At 35.8% G+C, this 22,038-nt stretch overlaps 1 protein-coding gene across 2 annotated transcripts; it reads left to right on the plus strand.

The window, feature by feature from the left end:
* Positions 1 to 1,410: 1,410 nt before the first annotated feature.
* On the plus strand, positions 1,411 to 21,626 carry LOC132116341 (rhomboid-related protein 1-like). Of its 2 annotated transcripts, none has more exons than XM_059525139.1 (8): positions 1,411 to 1,789; positions 11,760 to 11,918; positions 14,279 to 14,503; positions 15,878 to 16,026; positions 16,798 to 16,910; positions 19,590 to 19,690; positions 20,629 to 20,689; positions 21,160 to 21,626. In XM_059525139.1, the coding sequence occupies exons 1-8, from the start codon at positions 1,754 to 1,756 to the stop codon at positions 21,429 to 21,431; spliced, it is 1,116 nt and encodes a 371-aa protein (XP_059381122.1). In that variant the 5' UTR covers positions 1,411 to 1,753; the 3' UTR covers positions 21,432 to 21,626. The 2 variants fall into 2 exon arrangements, with proteins under 2 accessions (XP_059381122.1, XP_059381121.1); XM_059525138.1 differs by lacking the exon at positions 1,411 to 1,789 and adding an exon at positions 3,579 to 4,655.
* Positions 21,627 to 22,038: the final 412 nt, after the last annotated feature.

The following is a 22,038-nucleotide window of genomic DNA, read 5'->3' on the forward strand; positions in this document are numbered from 1 at the left end:
CTCATATTGCGGCTCTTATTCACACATTTCAAGAGGTGTCGGTGCAATGCATGAGCTATAGATCTAAACGAGTAAAACGTTGCAGTAAATAAACCAGTAGCTCCAATGCTGATAGATCTGAGAGAAGAGCTCGGCTGTTAGGAAAGTTGCCAACGACCCAAAACCCAGCTTTACCGATCAGAACCCATCGGTACCGTGGCCAGGTTCATTATATCGATCAGTGCATGCATTCCTGGTGGTTTGTGCGTTATGGATCCGATTGAGATATTAGGACTGATCAAACTGATGCTTTTAACGCTCGCGCATTCTTTTGTTATCTCTCGCTTGGCAGTGACACGCGTATCCCGTCGGGTTACTTTCCCTCATTTTCAAACTGTTCACTTATAAAGTCATCTATTTAGTGCATGCTGCTATTGCACAGGTTTATTTCTATCTCTCCTGCTTGTTCTGTTATTCACATTTTCAGGCTTGATGGTGTTTCAGTCAGAACGCCATCTTGAATCTCTTCACTTTAAGGGTTTTCTGTTCACATCTACTGTCTGCAAGCCCCTTTTACAGAACTTTTAATTAGCCTACTGGATATATGTAATTAAACTCAAGTTGATAAAGCAGATTATTAACCTTTTCTGTTTTTATTATTTTAGTTATAGCGCTCAAGTTGGCGATTGAAAGCTTGACATTAACTCCTGCGCGCTGGAATAAGACTAAAGCGGGACACTGTTCTATTCTTGTTAATGTAATAACTTTAATTAATAATTTCCGCTTAACAGTTGTGGGCTCTTGTAGATTGGTGTTATGGCGTCTTTTGTTACAGATTTGAACAGAATGTCAGAATATAGAAGGTATAGCGCACAAAGCACATCTCACACTCTCTGTGATGACAGCTTCACACGTGTGTGTGTGTGTGTGTGTGTGTGTGTACACGCATTTATGTGATCGACTAGTACATCTCTTTGTGACATAGGGTAAGGTGTCTACATGTGTCTATGCTCAAAACAACACCAGTCCGTGGTAATAAGATACATAGCTATATTGCAATTCCAATCAGGCATCAAGCACTCTTAACAAAAAAGGTACAAAAGCTGTCACTGTGGCAATACTCTTTTAAAATGAACTAACATGCACCATCTATGCAATATGTACACTTTAGCTATTAGCATGTATCTTCAAGGTACTAAAATGCACATTTAGAGGTAGATAGGGTTAAAATAAAAAGAAAAACACCACCTCAGGGACTGCTTTTGTACCTTGAGTTCTGTTCTGAAATATTTCTAAACACTATAGAAATTAGTTTGTGGCCCACAATGCAATGCATTAATTCCATGCATTAATTTCACAAATATAGAGATCAAGAAAGTTGCATATGTATGAAATTTAGTTTTATGTATCTTTAACTAAAATTAACTGATATATATATATATAATTTTTTTTCCTGCTGAGATGTGAAAAACAAAATTACAGATTGATTGTCCTGGACGGTGTGAGTAGCATCTATATTGCACATATCTTATTTTGTCATAATTACATAGGACTAAAAATAACAATGTTACTCAAGGAAATAATTACATGCATATTTTTCATTAGTATGTCTACTAATTAGTCATGTATTTATCCAGCGTACTTAGCACTAAATACTATAGTTCCCACCACATAATGTCAGAATTATTGTATTTTGCTGTTTAATATGCATTAACTTTTTTTCTGTCTACAGTACTTATATCACAGCTATGCATGATATCAGACTGTAAGGTGAATGAATCCTTCTTACGTGAGCTGCCTGTTAAATACGGTATGTTATGCATACAGTATCAAAACTTTAGTTATAAAATGTTTTCTATGAATACATGTGATTTTGTGGTTTGTCATTTGCATTATATGCTATTCAAATTGCACATGTTGTATTAAGCATATCATTACACGTTTGTTGAAGAAATAGTTCACCCAAAAGGAAAATGTGCTAAAAAAAATTAATCTCCGGAGAAATTTAGCATTACTTGTTCACCAATGCATGCACTGCAGTGAATGGGTGCCGTCAGAATGAGAGTCCAAATAGCTGATAAAAAAATATATATAATCCACAAGTATTCCATTTCTGTCTATCAATTGATGTTTTGTGGAGCCTAAAGCTGTGTGTTTGTGAGAGCTATCACTTAAACCATCACTTTAAATAAACTGATTTACATCTCACATGGTCTGAGGTTGAGTACATTTACAGAAAATTTTCATTTTTGGGTGCACTGTTCCTTTAAGGCTAATATTAGAAGAAGTTTCATTTGATCAACATAATATTTGTATATCTTTACAATGTCAAATGAGAGAAATGTGTGCATGCAGATAATAGATAAAAAATGTCTTTGTGTCTGTAAAGAGAATGCTGCACATATGTTTCTCCAGTAGAGAGCAGCACTGCTCTGCTCTATTGTGTTTAAATGAGCATAGTCTTTTTAAAGGACATTTAAAAAAAAAAAAAATTCTAAACCAAATTTTTTAATTAGTTTACTTTCAAACCAACTATTAATAAATATGCACATGAATGCATTATAAATGTGACACCTGGCTATTTTGCTGATGTACTGAGATTCCACACCTAATTGCACATCTCATAGTCATAACAGTATAATGATATTGATTGATGCTTACTGGGAAAAACTGATTTTGTGGGGTTTTCTGCTCATTGATCAATGCCAGTCTGTCTTCTATTATGCTTACCAGAGTAGAAAGGTCACGGAGTTCATAAGCAGGAGGCCAGTGATGGATTGATAGCACACAAGTATCAGTAAGAATGAATATCATGAGTTACAAATATCTATTTAAGGACTCACACTTTAGTTGATTGAGTCCTGATGGAGACGCTGTAGATGAAACACTCCGGTGTCACTGTAAATCTCTGCATCATGCAGGTGGACAGCACAGCAGATGCATTCATAGAAATGATCGTGGCCCGAGTATAATGGAAATTCTGGTTTATGTTGATCTTGAGAAGAGAATTAAAAATGGTGAACCCACATGATTGAGTTTTATGTCCATGAAAACTGTAAAATATTAATTAGAGCGTGTTAACATAAACATTTGTGTCTAAGAAGAAAATCTGCACAATCCGTTTAGCTCCAGGCTAAAATCTGTCATTGTTAGTGGTGTTTGTGAAGGCTTGCGTCACAGCATTGCTCGTAATTAGGGTTAGAGATGTGAACAAACCCCAACTCGAGCAATAAGCGTACCCACTCCGTTTGTGCTACAGAGACACATATGGCAAAAAAAAAAATGTTTTTGTATATAAACAAACAAAAAAAAAATATATATATATATATTATTGGAATGAATGATATCTCAAATTAAAGTCAACAACAAGAGCATATTGTCCTACAGTCATGTGTGTGAGAAAATCTTCACAGCCTGTTTAGCCTCGGGTGAAAATCTGTTGAGATTCTTAGTTTCGCTTTTATTTTTTACAGTATGCATACAGACATAGTCTTAATATAAAAGGAAAAATAATACTTTATTTCACCAGTCTAGCTGCTTTCTAGTCCAAGTTGAGTCAATCCAATACAAAATGTGCTAAGATTATGACCCAGATATCTAAAAAGAAGAGCAGCATATTTGCACAAGCGGTCAGTACCTCCTTACCACCCCATATGCCATCCTAGTTATTAAAAAAAATCACACTTTTATGATAAATATTGCTTCCATTAGCATCAAATATATCACTTTATTTATTCATATCTTGAATAAATAACTACTTCGAAGATTCATCTTCACAATTACAATTAAACAGTCTTCAGAGACAGTAACCAAGCCAAATGACGTCTTTAATTAATAAGTTCCGCAATATACATGATCATTGGCATATTCCAAGCACAACCAGTGATTAAAAGACCCTGAGAATGTGTTTTAGCTTCTGTAGTATCTGCTGCGTGTGATTAATGTCTGATTTAGGAAACCCGAGTGCGCCTACATGCTGTGTGTGTGTGTGTGTGTGTGTGTGTGTGTATGTGTGTGTGTGCACTGCAGTGAGTGTGTGTTTGTGTGTTTAGTCTCTCTTTAAGACTCCTGCAGGGTAGATGGAGAGCTGCAGCTCTTTGGACACGCCCCCCTCGCCTCTGATTGGCTGCAGACCACCGCCTCCTTCCCCTCCTTCATTGGTATTCAGGTAGTACTGTCTTTGTGGAGGACAGAGGAGAGAGAGAGGGAGAGATTTACAGGGGTAAAGGCGACTTGAGCACAACAAGACAGGCGAGCGGAGAGGGACAGACGGGTTTAGGAAGGAAAGTGAGAGAAAACTGGACTGGCTGCAAACTAGGGGTGATTTTGAGGTGGACGGAAGAGGCTGTGAAAGTGCCACAAGGGTCTTTTGGGTCTGGTTGGTGAGTTAGACCCTGGATTTGAACCCAGCTGGACTCATCCGAACCCTGGACTGACGGCTCTGCTGTCTTCCCTCATCAGAGGACGTCCTGCACTCCACTGGCCTTTACTGTGTGCGCGTGCGAGGGGTCTCTCTCCCCGCTGGGGAGGCGTGCCGTGCAGACGGACCGCTGGCGTGTGTGTGTGTACGTGTCCCTGCGTGCCATTTCCCCCTATGTCCTTCTTTTTGTGGCTGTGTGCGCACCAGGGCCCAGTATATGGATAGAAGCTCTCTGTTCCAGCTCATACAAGAGCAGGTAAGCAGCAGCAGGTTGCTATGGTTACTGCATCCTCCTGTGCATCGACGTGCATGTGTGAGTGTGTCTAAGCTGATACAGAGCAAGATGGACAGTCGGAATGAATGAGTACTGAAGTGTGTGTGTGTGTGTGTGTGTGTGTGTGTGTGTGTGTTTGAGAGGTCCTCATGTTCAGTCAGTGGCTGTTAGTGTAGTAGTAGTACACTAGACATCAGCACTAGTGCACAACACATGCTTGTTGTATATGCTAATGTATTGAAATATGTGGATATATACACTTACAACATGCATGCATATATTTTTACCCTATATCATAATTAAACACACTACTGTTGACAGATTCAGAGTTGGTAAGATTTTTTGTAAGGATGCCTTTATTTTAATAAATATGCAGTTATATTGTGTAATATTATTTCAATTTTAAATAACTGTTTTCTATGTGAATAGGTTTTAAAATGTAATTTATTCCTGTGATCAGATCTGAATCATTCCTCCAGTCTTCAGTGTCACATGATCTTCAGAAATCATTCTAAGATTCTGATTTGCTGCTCAATAAATATTTCAGATTATTATCAATGTTGAAGACAGTTGTGCTGCTTCATGTTTTTGTGAAAATTCAGTTTTTCGGGGTACTTTGGTGAATAGAAGGTTCAAAAGAACTGGATTTGTTTGAATGGAAGTCTTTTGTAACATGAATATAATTACTGTCACCTTTGATCAATTTATGGCATCCTTGCTAAATAAAAGTATTAATATCTTGATAACAAAAAAAAATCTGTTGTTTATATTTCAGTATCATCTATTTATCTATTTTAACAGCAGCTGGCAAATGTAAAGGAAAGCGATGCTGCTGTTTGGGTGTTTATGACTTCAACTTAATTTCAGATCAGGTTCATTCAATTCAGTTTACTTAAGTCAGGTTGATGCTTTACCAGTATAGATTGTTCAGTTCAGTTCAGTTCAGATCAAATCGATTCTATTTAGATCAGTTCCATTAAACATCATTATTGCTGTTAACAGTAAAGAATGTTACTTTCAGCTCATTTCACTTCCACTTAGATCAATTCAGCTGCTTTATTAGTTTTGACTAAATAAATGGTTAAATTCAGCTAATTTCAGTTCAGCTTCACTGGTCATTTTAATATAGCTAGATATTTCAGTTCAGCTTCATTTGAACTTTTTCTGAGATGCTTCATTTGTAAGCCTCCAATCGAACCACTGGACGATAAAAACAGGAAAAACTCTGAAAAGAACAAAACCTTGGTAACCGAGTGTCAAAAAGAACACCCGAAAACACTCGAAAGAGCACTTCAAGAGATGTGTGTAAGCAACAGACACAAAGAAATACCAAAATATGTTGTTTAGTCATGAAATGACACATTATGTTATTAACACATTATTATTATTTTTTTCTTTTACAGCTGTTTTGTGTGCAAACACTGCTAAAAAATATTTATTATACCTTCAGTCTGACCTGCCAGTTTGCAGAATGCATAACTCTCTACATACAGAAGTAGAAATAGAAGGAGGTCAGTGAGAACTCTTCTGTAAGAGTTTTGCTGTTTAAACAGCTACTTTACAAGGATGTGTTAACATTGAGATGCTCTGGATGGTCTGCTACTTCTTACTGAGTTTCCTTGGCAAAACCAAAAACTCTTTCCAAGTCCTGGCAGCTCACATCATAAGAGTTCAAAAATTCATCAGGATTCAAACAACAGCTTGGATTGAATACATATGCATGAGAATATGCTAGTTAGTTTCATTCTTGAAGCAAATGCAGCTCCTCAGATATAAAATGTGCTTATGTTCAAACATAAAAATATAGTTTTTAACATTCTTTTTCTTCCTATCCATCCATTCTCCAAACTATAATTATAATACTAATTAAGTCACCTTTATTTATATAGCCCTTTTAACAATGCAGATAGTCAAAGCAGCTTTAAACAGGAAAATAGTGTGTCAATAATGCAGTACACATTCAATTTTCAGTTAAAGGCAGTTCATCATTGAATTCAGTGATGTCATCATCTGTTCATTTCAGTTTAAATAGGATCTGTGCAATCAAGTTGACGATATCACTGCAAAACAAGTGATCAGAATCAGAATATATATTTTTCTTCTGAGTAGCATAATTCATTAGTTTGTAACAACTTTAACAACTCAAAGTTAACTTGACCATGTCTAAAAAAATACTCTAAACATCATAGCGACCACATAGTAACACCCTTGCAACCATATATTGTAATTTTTTTTTTCATGATTACCCATAATAGATGCATTTTCTCCTAAACTTCCAAGAGCATGTGAATAGTAAATGCATGATGTATTTTTTTAAGCTGTGATTTAATAAGGATGCTGGAAGTCATATTAGGAAATATCCCTGTGTGTGTGTGTGTGTGTGTGTGTGTGTGTTTGATTTTGCTGTCTAATCTATGCTGATGCTGAGAGATTAGGTTGATTGATGGAGATGAAAGGCAATCATTCAGTCGGAGGGGCAGAATTGATCTTTGGGACACAAACACACACACACACACACACATCTGAGAGTCATCAGTGGAGTCTGTGTGTGTGTGTGTTTGTGTTAGTATTTTATGGGTGTGTTTCATATGTTTTCACATGCACTGTGCTTCTCATTTTGCTTGTACAGTAAGTGTATGCCTGGCAGTTTACTTGTGTCGTGTGTGTGTGTTAGTGTATGTATGGTGTGAATGTGCTACTGCTACTGTGTGTGTGTGTGTGTGTGTGTGTGTGTGTGTGTGTGTGTGTGTAAAGGCAAGATGCTTAACCTTTCAGTTTATTATGATTTTTTTTTCTGCTGTAGGAAGCAGTGCTGAGCTCAGACTATATCTGGCTCTAATGCACACGCACACAGTTCACACATGCAAACACACACACACACACACACACACACACACACACACACACACGCTCATTGTGTGATAAACAGAATTAATGGAAGTCAGTCCTAATTTACAGAATTACCCAGTGTCTCTTCTCACAGACTGGAGTTTAGTTAGTGGAGCTTGTGAAGTACAGATTGCTGTTGCTTATGCTCAGTGTTAAAGCTTTGTTCATATCAGGGTTATTATAGTTAAACAAAAAAAAAGCTTGAAATTTGCCATTGCTTGAAATAAAATAAAACAAAATAAAAAAAGTAAACTTTTTTTATTTCATCTAGTTGCCAGCATTACTAATTTTTGTTTAGTTGAACTTGAAATACTAAAATAACTAAAACTAGAAAAATAAATAACAAAAACTATATAGATATATTTAAAAAAAAAAAGCCCAATAAAAATGACAAATAACACCAAATAAATTTAAACTGAAAATATAAAGATAAAAATTAGATGTAAAATATTAACACAAAATATACAATTATATCTGTGATACTAAAAAAACACTGGTTCAAATTGCAAATTTTAAGTATTAAACTTAGACTTGCATTGAACTTTGGACTTATATATATATATATATATATATATATATATATATATATATATATATATATATATATATATATATAAATATCATATCAATGTCTTTCATTTCTGATGATTACCTAAACAATTAAGGCATTATATATGCAAAAGCTACCATTTTTTAAACATTTAATAGGACTTAACTGCAGTTTATCAGACTTATATTTGATGTTTATTATTAATTGAAAACAATTACAGTTTAAATATGAACAAACATGAATCATCATTATAATTCACTCATTATAATATTTAGCTACAGAATATCATCAGATGATGTTTCTTTGGGATGGCTTCCGTTATTTCTTTGCACATTTGCATAGAAAATAGTTTCTGTACTACATAGTATTGTAAACTTTTTCACATTAATTTCCATGCTACATAAATAATAAAATAGGTGAAAAACACAGATCAATATTTTAAGCACCAATCTGGCAACTTTTACACAGGTACCACTCACATTTTGATCAGAAAATGTAAAAATCTTGTTTTATATATATACAGTGTGTGTGTGTGTGTAAGCAGTATTTGCTTTGACACCAGCTGTTCGGAGAGAAAGAGGGCAGTTGATAGTTGGATCGTCGCACCATATTTAGCATTATATTTGCATAAAATAGCAGCAGTTGGTCCTCCGAGACTCTCCGTCAGTGACCAGCTGCAGTGATATGATGTTTCTACTGAGAACAAGACCCCAGTAATGCGTCTCCTCTAGAGTTTCAATGCAGTAGTTCTATTCATAAAGAATTTCTTATAAAGCAAGAATCCATTAAAATGATCAAAAAGTGACAGTAAAGACAATTGTTACACAAGATTTCTATTTAAACTGAATGCTGTTCTTTTCAACTTACTGATCATCAGTGAATCCTTTAAAAAAATCAAATATATCAAGGTTTCCTCAAAATTATCAAACTGTTTTCAACATTGATAATAAAATGAAATGTTCCTTAAGCAGCAAATCAGCATTATAGAATGATTTCAGAAGTATCTTGTTGAGTTTTGATGCTGAAAACGCAGCTTTGCATCACAGAAATGAATAACATTTTTAAATATATTCGCATAGAAAACAGTTATTTTAAATTATGCAATATTTTACTGTATTGTTAATAAAAACAATGCAGTCTTCGTGAGCATAAGGCACTTAAAAACAACCCTAAACTTTTAAAGTTGTGTGTGTGTATCTTTGGATGCTATTTAAATACATTCATATTATTCAAAGTATTTTATTATTTCAGCTGAAGCCATCATTGTACCATGGTAATGGGCCAGTACTGCTTTGTAAGGTTTACAGTGTAAGGCTAAGATCATTAGTGATGAGAAAGCTGACATATTTTACTACTAACACCATATCATTGCTCAGATGTTTCTGGGCTCAGCCATATGGTGTGTATTTTCAGAAACCATGGCAACAGTAAGGCTCTTTTTAGCAGACTTTAGCAGCGGAGGACAGGCTTTGTTCAGGCTCATGTAATCAATGAAGAGCCCATCAGCTGCATTCAGACCGCCACACACTCTCAGTCTACACTGATGCTTCAGCACAGGTTCCCTGATAACACTCTGCTATTTACATGCTGGATCTGTGGCGTGTTTTGGTGATTTGTGGCGTGAGGTGACAGAAGTAGATCAGTCGCTGGCGGTGTTCTCACACACACACACACACACACACACACACACACACACACACACACACACAGTGTCAGTCTTTCTCGGGGTGACACGTTGGTAATTTGTTACCATGGTGACATGGCAGCGGCTCTCCTCTGTGCTGAATCGCCTCACTAACTGATTCTTTCACTTCCATCCTTCTCTCCACATGTGTCTGCTGCTCTCATCCCTCCATCCTTCATCCTCCGCTCATTACACAGAGCCCTCGCATTCACCCGCTCGCCTTCCTCCTCCTCCTCCTCCTTTCTTTTTCTACATCATTACAGGCTAGCACATCATTTATTAGTTTAGATGCTTCTTTCTTTCTTTTTCTTTCTTTCTTTTTTCTTGCAGTCCATTCATTCGCTTTTTCTAACATACCTTTGCTTCCCTTCTGTTTCCTTTCCTGTCCTTCATTCCTCCCATTTCCTGTAATTTCCCTTAATTAATTAATTAACTCATTCATTCCATCTTTCCTTTCTTCCTACTTTCGGTCATTTTCTTCCTTCCCTTTCCTCTAATTCCCTTTCCTTCCTTCCTTTTTTCTTTTTCTTCATTCCTCCTATTTCCTGTAATGTTCCTTCCATCCTTCTTTCCTTCCTTCATATATCATTCCATTTTTCATTCATTCATTCCATTTTTCCTTTCTTCTTTTTTTCTGTCACTTCCTTCCTTCTTTCCTTTCTTTTTCTTCATTCCTCCTGTTTCCTGTAATTTGCCTTCATTTTCTTTCTTGCTTTTTCCTTTCCTTTCCTTCATTCCTCCCATTTCCTGTAAATTCCTTTAATTCATTCATTCATTCATTTATTCCTTCCTTCATTCATTCATTACATTTTTCCTTTCTTCCTTCTTTCTGTCATTTTCTTCCTTCCCTTTCCTTTCCTCTAATTTTCCTTCCTTCTAATTTTCTATCATTTATTCCTTCTTTCCTTTCCTTTCCTTTTCCTACCTTCCTTCCTTCCTTATTTTAATTCCTTCTTTCTGTCTGTCCTTTCATCCTTTTTCTTTTCTTTTCCTGTCCTGTCCTTTGTTTTTCTCTAATTGGTTTCCCATTTTTATTTTCTTTCCTTCATCTCTTCACCTCACATCTTTTTACTCTGTTCTTCCTTCTCTGACCTTTAAGCTGTTCATTTTCCTTTTTCTTTCATTATTTCCTTCATTATTTCTATAATTTCTGTTCATTTTACTTTCTTTATTTCTTTTTTCTTCTTTCAGTCCACCTATCCTTCCACGCTTTCCTCTCCTCTAATTTTCATTCTTTCCTTCTTTCCTTTTCATCCTTCCCTTTCTTTTAATTTCCTAATTTATTTTTCTCTCTCTTTCTTTCTTCCCTCCTTCCATCCTTCCATCCTTCCTTCCTACTTGTTCCCTTTCTTCCTTTCCTCTTCCTCTTTTCCTCATGTACCCTCTTAAAGTTAAATATGGCATTGAGGAGTAATTCAGAGTAAACACAGACAGCAGAAGTAGCCACGTGTGTTCTCCTGCGTTGTCTTTGCCGTTTGGTTCAGTTAGGAAAGTGCTTCAGGCTCATAGTTACACACAAACACACACAGTAATGTGAAATACTTTGAGTGTGTGTGTGGCAGAGAGGATGACCATGTTTGAGTCACAATTGTGTTGCAGAAACTAACCGCATATGTGTCCGTGTTAAAGGGGCCCAGGATTTTTCTTGCTCAAACAGCTTGATGTACTATAAAGGCAAGTTGCTGTTCAGTTGCAGAACATTCTGTAGACTTATCAATCACGGATTCATCAATGTACAGCAAAGAGATTTCACTGCTCACACACTGCGAGTCATTCCAGTTTACGTTGAATGATATTGTTAAATTTGAAATGCATTATATATACAAATATACAAGCAAATGTGCAGCATATGTAGCATGTTACATGTATTTTGTGTGTTGTGTGTGTAATAAACACGTTAGTCTTGAATGTGTCCTGTATGTGAATGCATATAAACTCGATCTCTCTTTATGTTGGTGTTCAGCTGGACCCAGAGCAGACTGGTTTTATAGCAGTGGAAAATTTCACCAGTCTAGCTGAGCACCATGAGTTACAGCTGGACCCCAGTAAACTGGAGATGCTGCTGGCGCTGGTACAGAGCAATGAACACGGACACGTCTGCTACCAGGAGCTCATAGAACTGGTGAGCAGCATGCATACGACCTCCAGCATTTTATTTATATGAACACTGAGAAACTCACTGTGTTTACCATGCTGAGAAAATGAGCACTTTTGATGATGATTGCACCAACTAGTCCGTTAGATCTACTTCTAATGAATGCATTTAGTATGTGCAAACTAGTCATAGGTTACATGACTCACCTCAATATTTGCTTAAACTGCATCCCAGAGTGACATCTCTAATGACCAAATATATTTGAAATAATATGAATGTGACATCTGAGATTGGAGACATGTAATAGTCAAAATATGCTATATATATTCCGTTGTAACTATATGTTTTGTTTCTTGAGCTACGCTTATGTTCAAAACTGTAGGGTCAGTAAGATTTTTTCTTATGCTCGCATTTATTTAAGAAAAAATACAGTAAAAACTGTAGTCCCAAAGACTTCAAATTTTATTTTATTGTTTAATCTTATTTTGTGTGTTTGTGTTTATGTGTGTTAATGCAACTGTATGGATCTCTTGATGCACAAATACTGAGTGTGACATCTGATTGTCATGTTATTTCTATGAGACCCAGAGCAGATGAATGCTGTTTGTGTGTGTGTGTGTGTGTGTGTGTGTGTGTGTGGGCGTGTTTTTGTGACATATCAGGATATAATGACATGGGTATGACCCAGGTATTACAAGGAGAGGGTGACTTATGAGGACATAACCCATGACCCCATTTTTCAAAACGCTTATAAATCATACAGAATGAGATTTTTTGAGAAAGTAAAAATGCACAAAGTTTCCTGTGAGGGTTAGGGTTAGGTGTAGGGTTGGTGTAGGGCCATAGAATCTACAACATAAAAACCATTACACCTATGGGATGTACACACTTTTCACAAAAACAAATGTGTGTGTGTTTGTGTGTTCATGAATGAAAGCTCTTCCCACAGTCAGTAATAGACTGCAGGTCTCAGCTCTGTAATTTCTGAACCTCCACGTGCTTCCTTTACAAATCCAGCCATGTTCCTCTCAGGACCTTCTTCACTCTCTCACACTTGAGACGAGGGGTAGTAAGTGTTTTCACTCTGGCACAGACAGTTGAATCAATTTTGCCGCAGGCTCTTTTAATATACACACACACACACACACACACACACATGACTGCGGCGCTCTGTGTTGACAGTTCTGGTTCTCTAGCTTGACTCATTTAGAGATGTGATACAAACCCTCACGTAATCACAGCCTGATACACGCGTGTGCACAGATGCTTTACCTTTTCTGTGGCTTGGATTCAAGACGTTCCATGATTTAAAACCATGTTCTACAGGAAGAGAGACTGAGGCAGAGAGAAAGCTATGAATTTAAAAGGATTTGGGTGAAGTGTAAATCTGGGGCATGTGGGAGATGGAGGAAACAGGGAAAAGAAAGAAGAGAGTGTGAGAAATCCTGCATACATTGGTGTAATCTGTAAGAAAGTCACAGTATTAAACTGTTCCGTGTCTCTGTTTGTGTGTGTGTGACTATTATGATAGTGATACTTTTGTCAGGATGTTTTGATGAATAAAAGGTTAAAAAATAAAAAAAAATGTAATTTAATTAAATGTATGCATTTAGCAGACTTTTTTATCCAAAGCGACTTACAGTGCATTCAGGCTATCAATTTTTACTTATCATGTGTTCCCGGGGAATCGAACCCACAACCTTGTGCTTCATAGCGTAATGCTCTACCACTTGAGCTGCAGGAACACTGAAAAGAAGTAACAAGAACAGCATTTATTTCAAAATGAAAACCTTTTGTAACAATAGAAATCTTTACTATCACTTTGTATCAATTTAGCACATCTTTGTACTTGGCACAGTATAAATTTCTATTACAAAAAGAAAGAAACAAATGTACTGACCCCAAAGCTTTGAACAGAAGGGTATATTTTATATATAGAGATATTTTTATTTTTAAATTTTAAATAAATGCTGGTCTTTTTAAGTTTGTATGCATCAAAAAATCCTGACTAAAGTGTCACAGGTTCCATAAAAATATTAAGCAGCACATCTGCTTCCATCATTGATTATGAATTGGCGTTATAGAATGATTTCTATCATGTGACACTGCAGATGGGCGTACTAATGCTGAAAATTCAGCTTTACATCACAGGAACAAATTATATGTTAAAGTATATTAAGATAGAAAACCGTTTTTTAAAATTGCAATAATATTTCACAATATTACTGTTTTTCTGTATTTTTGATCAAATAAATGCAGCCTTGATGAGCAGAAGAAACTTTTTTTAAAAACCAATCCCAAACTTTTGAGCGGCAGTGTATGTTGAATTACACTACTTTCTTCCCCCCCCCCCCCTCTCTCTCTCTCTCTTTCTCTCTCTCTCTCAGCTGAACAGTAAACGTTCCAGTAGTTTTCGCCGAGCCATTGCAAATGGGCGTCGCACCCTGCAGCGTGAGATCCTATTGGATGAGACGGGGTTGGGCGTGTACAAGCGCTTCGTGCGCTACGTGGCCTATGAGATCCTGCCATGCGAGACGGACCGCCGATGGTACTTCCATCAGAGCAGACTCTGCCCTCCTCCTGTGTTCATGGCCATCATTACCATTGTACAGGTACAGCTCACTGAGCTCGTGTGCCTCTTTCTTCTTTAGGTTGCATTATGGGTTTTTGGTTATGGTTGGAAGAACCTTTATTTTTAACTCTATATAAAGTATAACATTTGATACACATATTTCCTCTAAATGAACATAATAATCAATACTTTGCTAAAAAAAACAAAAAAAAAAAACTAATCTACTACATGCCCTCTGGCATCAGATTAATAGTTTATACTTAGTATAATAGTTTAAACATCTACCTTCAGGTTCATGTGTCTTTTTGCTGTGATATCTGTACTGATTTTTCACAGAAGTAAACACTTATAACTTTTATATTGTTTGTAATATTTCAGGTTGAGCTCCTTCTGGATTAAAGCAATTTAGGCTTATTTAATTATCCATACATCATTTAAGAAAAATAATGTTTAGATGTACAGTAAGTATCAAATATGATCATCAGGCTTTTGAGGATTGTTTATCTGTTCATCTCTTTATCATCGTTGTATTGCATTGTATTGTATGTTTTAAATGAAAACAACAGAGCTTTGGTCAGAAAACTAAGTGTTGAAGTACATTTTTAGGACGTTATTACAAGAAATCAAAAAATGCATTTAATGTAAGTAGTCTGCTATATTATTAGAATGATTTCATTGATTTACATTACAAGCTATAAGAATATTGTCTTTTTTGTCAACAAATTGTATATTTTTGCTCAGTTTGGTCATCTTAAATTGAGTTTGCACTCAATATCAGTTATATCAGATATGTGAGCCTTTAAAGCCTGATGTAGTAAATATGACCATGGACCACAAAACCAGTCATAAGGGTCATTTTTCAATATTGAGATTTATGCATAATCTGAACGCTAAATAAATAAGCTTTTAATTGATACATGGTTTGATAGAATAGAACAATATTACAACCGAGATACAACTGTTTGAAAATCTGGAATCTGAGGGTGCAAAAAAATCTAATTCACCTTTAAAGTTGTCCGAATGAAGTTTTTAGCAATGCATATTATTAATCAAAACTTAAGTTTTGATATATTTACAGTAGGAAATTGACAAAATATCTTCATGGAACATGATCTTTACTTAATATCCTAATGATTTTTGTGATAAAAGAAAAATCATTTTGACCCACACAGTGTATTTTTGGCCATTTATTGCTACAAATATACCCAGAGACTTCAGATGGTGCTCCAGGGTCACAAATATGATACTCAACAAAAACCACACATGCAAACTTTTATAGATTTTTTTTTCTTGTGTTTTGTATAAAGGTTCACTAAACTGTTTCGTTTCCAAACATGAGATTTTTCGGACTTTAATTTGACATATTGAGGCTCTACAGTTTAAACACTGCTGAGTGTGTCTGTGTTTGTTCCAGATCATAGTGTTTATGTGTTACGGCGTGATGCTCAATAAATGGGTGTTGCAAACCTACCAGCCGGATTTCATGAAGAGTCCGCTGGTGTATCATCCCGGACACCGCGCACAAATCTGGAGGTTCTTCAGCTACATGTTCATGCATGTTGGGTAAGAACTTGCGCAGTGTTTGACAGGGCCAGATGAACTCTTGTTTAGATCTCCATTTATAAATAAATGAGCATCAGCTGTAGTGCACTTGGTTAATTATGCAACTAGCAACTGTTCTTCAAATAAACAGTGTACGCTTTACAAGCTTTAAAGTCAAATGCGAACATATTTCTTCATGCATCTTCCTGGTTTTATTGTGCATGATTTGTTTATTTTAAAGAAAACTGTTTGTCTTTGTCATCTTTTATCAAAATGCAATAAAATACTCTACCTCTGAAATGACTTTGCTTATCAAATGATTTCAGCAAAACCATTTTTCAGCCCAATCATCTGTCATGTAGAGATGCTTTTCAATCTGCAGTCAATTCCTAATGGAGAAAATTAAGTGCTGCCCACATTTTTCTGAGAAATACATCACATTACTAAACTACAATGGACTGTGATTGAACAACCATTTCACATTGATGTCGACTTTAAATGCACATGAATGGAGGCAACATATTATAGAGCATTTAAAGCAAAGAGATTTCATGACAAATCGCACTTTTGTTGTAACAGATGGATAATAGATTGCTCAAAAGGTTTAATCTGTCTGGTATCCATAAGGCCTTTATGTGTTTTGTAAGCGTTTGAGCAAGAGACAAAAGTTTGACTTTGACTTCTAAGGCTGACGAGAATTTCTTAGTATTCCTTTGTCTAAATTTAGTTGTACAGACCTGTAGCTGCAGCTGATGTTTTACATTCTGGATATGTGTGTGTGTGTGTGTGCAGATTAGAGCAGTTGGGTTTCAATGCTCTTCTCCAGCTGATGATAGGAGTTCCTCTGGAGATGGTTCATGGGATCCTGAGGATCAGTTTGCTGTATATGGCTGGAGTCGTCGCTGGTGAGTTAGTGTGTGTGTGTGTCCGCATACGTCTTGCTGTCCTTGCACTCTGACAATTCACCAGAAGAATGTGCTCATATTTATGATGGACATGTCACCAGTGGGCAATGACCTAATCAATAATCTCTGAATTATTCACACACACACACACACACACACACACACAGACACACCATCTCTCTCTTGTGACATACACACCAAAGCCGCAAATATACCACACCTCTGGAGACTGTGTGTAGTGTAATAGAATACATTTACATTTTAATGCTAGCTATGTTTTTCTTATTATAAAACAGAGATATATATATATATATTGTCCTCTATCAGGGCTATTCCATTCCTAGAGGGCCACGTCCTTAAGAGCTTCACGCCAACCCTAATTAAACACAGCCGAAACAGCTAATCAAGGTCTGCAGGGCAAGTGTATTTAAATATTTATATATATATATATATATATATATATATATATATATATATTTATTTTGGAAATATTTGGGAAATTAAATAAAAAAATGAATAAACCCATTTAATCATCCTTCTTGATCAATATGTAAATTCTTCAATAATTTTTTTTTTCATAGTAGTATTTGAACATTTTTTTTAATGTTTAAATTAAAATTCTTTTTAATTTTGTTTGTTATTTTGATATGTGTGTGTGTGTGTGTGTGTGTGTGTGTGTGTTATAAGAGGCATGATTCTGTATAAATTCAGAATCAACATTTTTATTTATTTATTTATTGTTAAATTGTGATTCTGAAACAATAACATGTAATTTACTAGAGGTTCTGACAAAATGTTCATTGATCATTATTTAATTAAATCAAAACAAAAGTATTACATTTAATAAAATTACACGTATTAATTTAAATAAAGATAAAATAATACATTTAAAATTTCAAATTTAATTTGAAAAAAAATTTACTAATTAAAAAAAAAATCATTTTGTATGGAGCCAATGTCTCATTCATAAAGACTTGTTTTGTTTTGTGTATGTTTGTGTGAAATAGAAGAGACATAGATGATATACAGTGGTTTTAAATTTAAACAACATTCTGCTGAATTCAAAGCCTAATCAAACACATTCGTCTGTAATTTATTAAATAATCCTGAGGACCTTGATTAGCTGGCTCAGGTCTCTTTAATTAAAGTTCCTGTAAAACCCTGCAGGATGTTGCCCTTCAGTCCAGGAACAGAATCAAATGATGTAACACAATACAACTTAACTACTGCAAATGACATGGACAGCATCATGCTGAAATTAAATGAGCACTTATGTTTTATCATATATACTCAAAATATACCGGATACTGCAACTAGTCAGCATTTCGACATCTATAAAGAAAAGTGTCCATGCTGAGGACACACAACATGAGATGGAAATTAAAAGAAGGAGAAAATAGAGAAGAGAAAAATCATAGAGACTATAAGTGAGAAAGAGATGAAAAGACAAGGAAAAAGTGAGAAATGGAGTGAGAGAAATGTGGAGTATTGAGAAAATGTAACATAAAAAGAGCAGAATGATGAAGACGGTGGTGGAGTAAGAGTGCTGAACGCAGCACTTTAAAGACTATCTGTCACACACACACAGAGGATATGCCAATATTCAATTATCTCACCTCCTTCTGCTGTATTTTGCATGCATGTTCACTTTCCTGTGAGAATTTAGAGTACGGAATTAGCTTAACTCAGTGTGTTTTGTGCTGCTGTGAGTTTGAATGTTCTGTATTAAATTAAAGTCCACTTGGGAGTGGCTACCTAAAGAGCGCTTTATTATATTAATTAAATGGGTCGACAATAGTGACGGCTGTAATGCAGAAATACAGGTCAGGAGGGGTTTATATATATATATATATATATATATATATATATATATATATATTACACATCATTTTAATGTGTTAATCTTTAGTATTATATAAAACATAACACAATAAACACTAAATCATGCCTCATGAGCTGGATGTAAATTCTGTAATTTTTAATTTAAATATTAAATTAAATACATTTGATGACATATCTTCATGATTTATTAATAAACCACCTACAGGGGAAAAATAATAATTCGATTATATTAAACATGACTACATTCAATAAAGTTAATTAAAGTTGTATATAGTTAATATTAATTTTTTTAAATACACAGTTAAATAAAAAAAAAACATAAAATGAATAAAGTCAGTAATATTTAATTTTACATTTATTAAATTAAAAGAATCAATTCAGTAAATTATATAAAATTACATAAATTATTAAATTATTTTTAAGGCATGTAAGACACTCTCTATTAAACTTCAAATAATCCGAACAAAAAAACATGCAGCAGTGGTGTACAGGTCCCTGTGCGGGGTCCCTTATGTCATTATGAGGCAATTATATTATGATTCAATTTGCCTATCAATTTTCTCTATTGGGCAATTTTACTCAATCGAGGCTGTCTGAAATCAGCAAATGTACAGTGTGTACACAAGTGTTTTAATGTTGCACACAAACTGAGAGTCACAGGAAACATTGTATCACATGCTAGAATTTTCAAATGTATCAGTTCATATGATTCCAAATGGAGTCACTACTTGTGGGCGGGGCTTTGTCATATGATTCCTTTTCAGGATTTGCAGGACAGAATCTATCAAATAATGCGACTCTTTTTCATTGGTGTAGACTAACCATGTGTCTCCTCAGGTTCTCTAACGGTGTCCATCACAGATATGCGCGCTCCGGTGGTGGGGGGGTCCGGCGGGGTCTATGCACTCTGCTCAGCACATCTCGCCAACGTTGTCATGGTAACCGAAACTAACTGCTGCCATGGCGACTTGTGTCAGAATGAATGAAAAGGGCAAATCAGGCAGAGGAGAGTAGAGAAACGAGTAAGGATAAATCTCTTTATATTGCGGCTTCCCTAAAGATCAAAGAGTCTCTAATCGACCACACACACACAGACACAAACAGAGTCTGCTGTGTGCTGAGGGATGCGTCTCAACTCTTCCTCTTCCCTGTTCAAGTGCCTTTTAGTGTGTGTGTGTGGATTTGAGCTCTATGATGTCATCAGTGACACGCTGTCAGTCACCACAGGAAATCATTTTCATTTGTTCCTCAAGCAAAAATCCAAGTCCCACCACTAAAAACAGCTCAAATAACTCTGCGCTTTTTTATACATAAGAATTCATATAAGCACGAAGTCAACATTTTTATGACTGGATATTAAGTTTTACCCAAAAATATATATTATGAAAGCAAAATAGGTTGCAAATGGCAGTTTTAGTAATTTTATTATGTGCCTTTTCATAGTTTTTATTACAATTTCTATTCATCTTTAATTTATTTTTGTTTAAATTTTAGAAAATTCAGCACTTCAGCCTAAACTAACTTTTAGATCTAAGTGTACATTTCATTTAATTGTTTATTTTTTATTTTATATTGGTTATCTTTTTAGATTTAGTTAAAAATAACAACACTGATGGCATTTCACATTAGCTTTACATTTGAGCTTTTTAATCAGAAGTCCAGCATAAATCTCTAAAGATTTATTTTAATTTTCCAGAATCTCCCGATTTGTTTAATTTTTACTTTGTATTAATCATTTCAAAACAAAACACATGCATGGATGAATACAGTAAGAGCAATACGATTTATTTGTAATATAGATTGAGTGAATTTTCATTATGTTGACTTTGTAAAAGTCTTCGTTATGCCTTTTAACATGCGTATGTTTGTGTTTCAGAACTGGGCTGGTATGAAGTGTCCATACAAATTGCTACGGATGATTCTTGCACTTGTTTGCAGTAAGTAACTGGAGTTATTGCAGTTCTCATATTTTAGTAAATAGGCTGTGGCTGAATTCACAATAGCATACTAGCACGTTACTGTGTACTATTGTGTTTTATCATTTGTTATATTCACAATGCAAGACAACAATATAATAGACTGAGTATATACTAGATACTGCATACTTTAAAAATATAGTATTATATGTGCAGTATGCAATGATTTCAAATAATTGTATGCTACATTATTACTCGACCTCATCAATTTTTAATTCAAAGTGTTTGTCTCCAATTATCTGAAAAATAAACATTTTAATAAAAAACAATTGTCGATATATTAAAAACGGAACACACTGTATCTTTTGCAATGCAATTTTTATCTGGAATTCCATGCATACAAAAAAAAAGACATATTCCAGAAGTAGTGTAAGTAGTAGAGTAGTATGCTATTCCAGACATCTGCCGGTCTCTTTCTCCATCTTTGGCAGTGAGTTCAGAGGTGGGCCGTGCCGTATGGCTGCGTTTCTCCCCGCCCCTCCCCTCCTCCGGACCGCAGCCCAGTTTCATGGCTCATCTGTCGGGCGCAGTGGTGGGCATCAGCATGGGGCTTCTGATCCTGCGGAGCTATGAGGAGTCTCTGCATAAACAGTGCTCCTGGTGGGTCCTCATCTTCTCCTTCATCACCTTCCTCCTCTTCGCCATCTTCTGGAACATTTTCGCTTACGAGCTGCTCGGGGTACAGATCCCGCCCCCTCCCTGATGACACGCCCCCCTCTGGTGGCCCCCAAAAGCCACGCCCCCCTGTCCGACACAGGTCCGACCTCAATCTACTCCGCTCGACCAGCAGTGGAGACACAGACGTAAAAACCGGAAGGTGTGAAAGGAAAACACATACTCACATTCCATACAGCAGCAGCGAACACAAACGGCATGGTATTATTAATGAACACTCGGAGGGAGCATCAGTACGTCATACACTCAAAACATGCACACACACACACACACACATTAAATTTGTTGTGTATTTCAGCCCGAGGCTCGTTCATGATGCCTTTCTGTATAGTTTAGATTTGACTCAGCCTGTTATGCATTACAGATGCCCTCCGTAGTAGATGAAATGCCAGGAATCTCACTGACTTAACACAAAGCCTTACACGTGAAGACACAGCGAGGTAGTCCTCAGTGAGGTCGGGGGTTGATGTTGAGGTCATCTGATGCTGTTTGTTTTTGGATAATTCCGGATCGGGTTCGTTAAAATTATGTTTCTGAAGCTGTTTCATGCTTTACTTTGTTCCTCAGCAGTAAACAGACAGAAACAGAAACATTCACTCTGTTCCAAATCATAGTGGGCTTTCTATGTGGGCAGC

This window comes from Carassius carassius, chromosome 35 (assembly GCF_963082965.1).
Source record: "Carassius carassius chromosome 35, fCarCar2.1, whole genome shotgun sequence".
Lineage (NCBI taxonomy): Eukaryota > Metazoa > Chordata > Actinopteri > Cypriniformes > Cyprinidae > Carassius > Carassius carassius.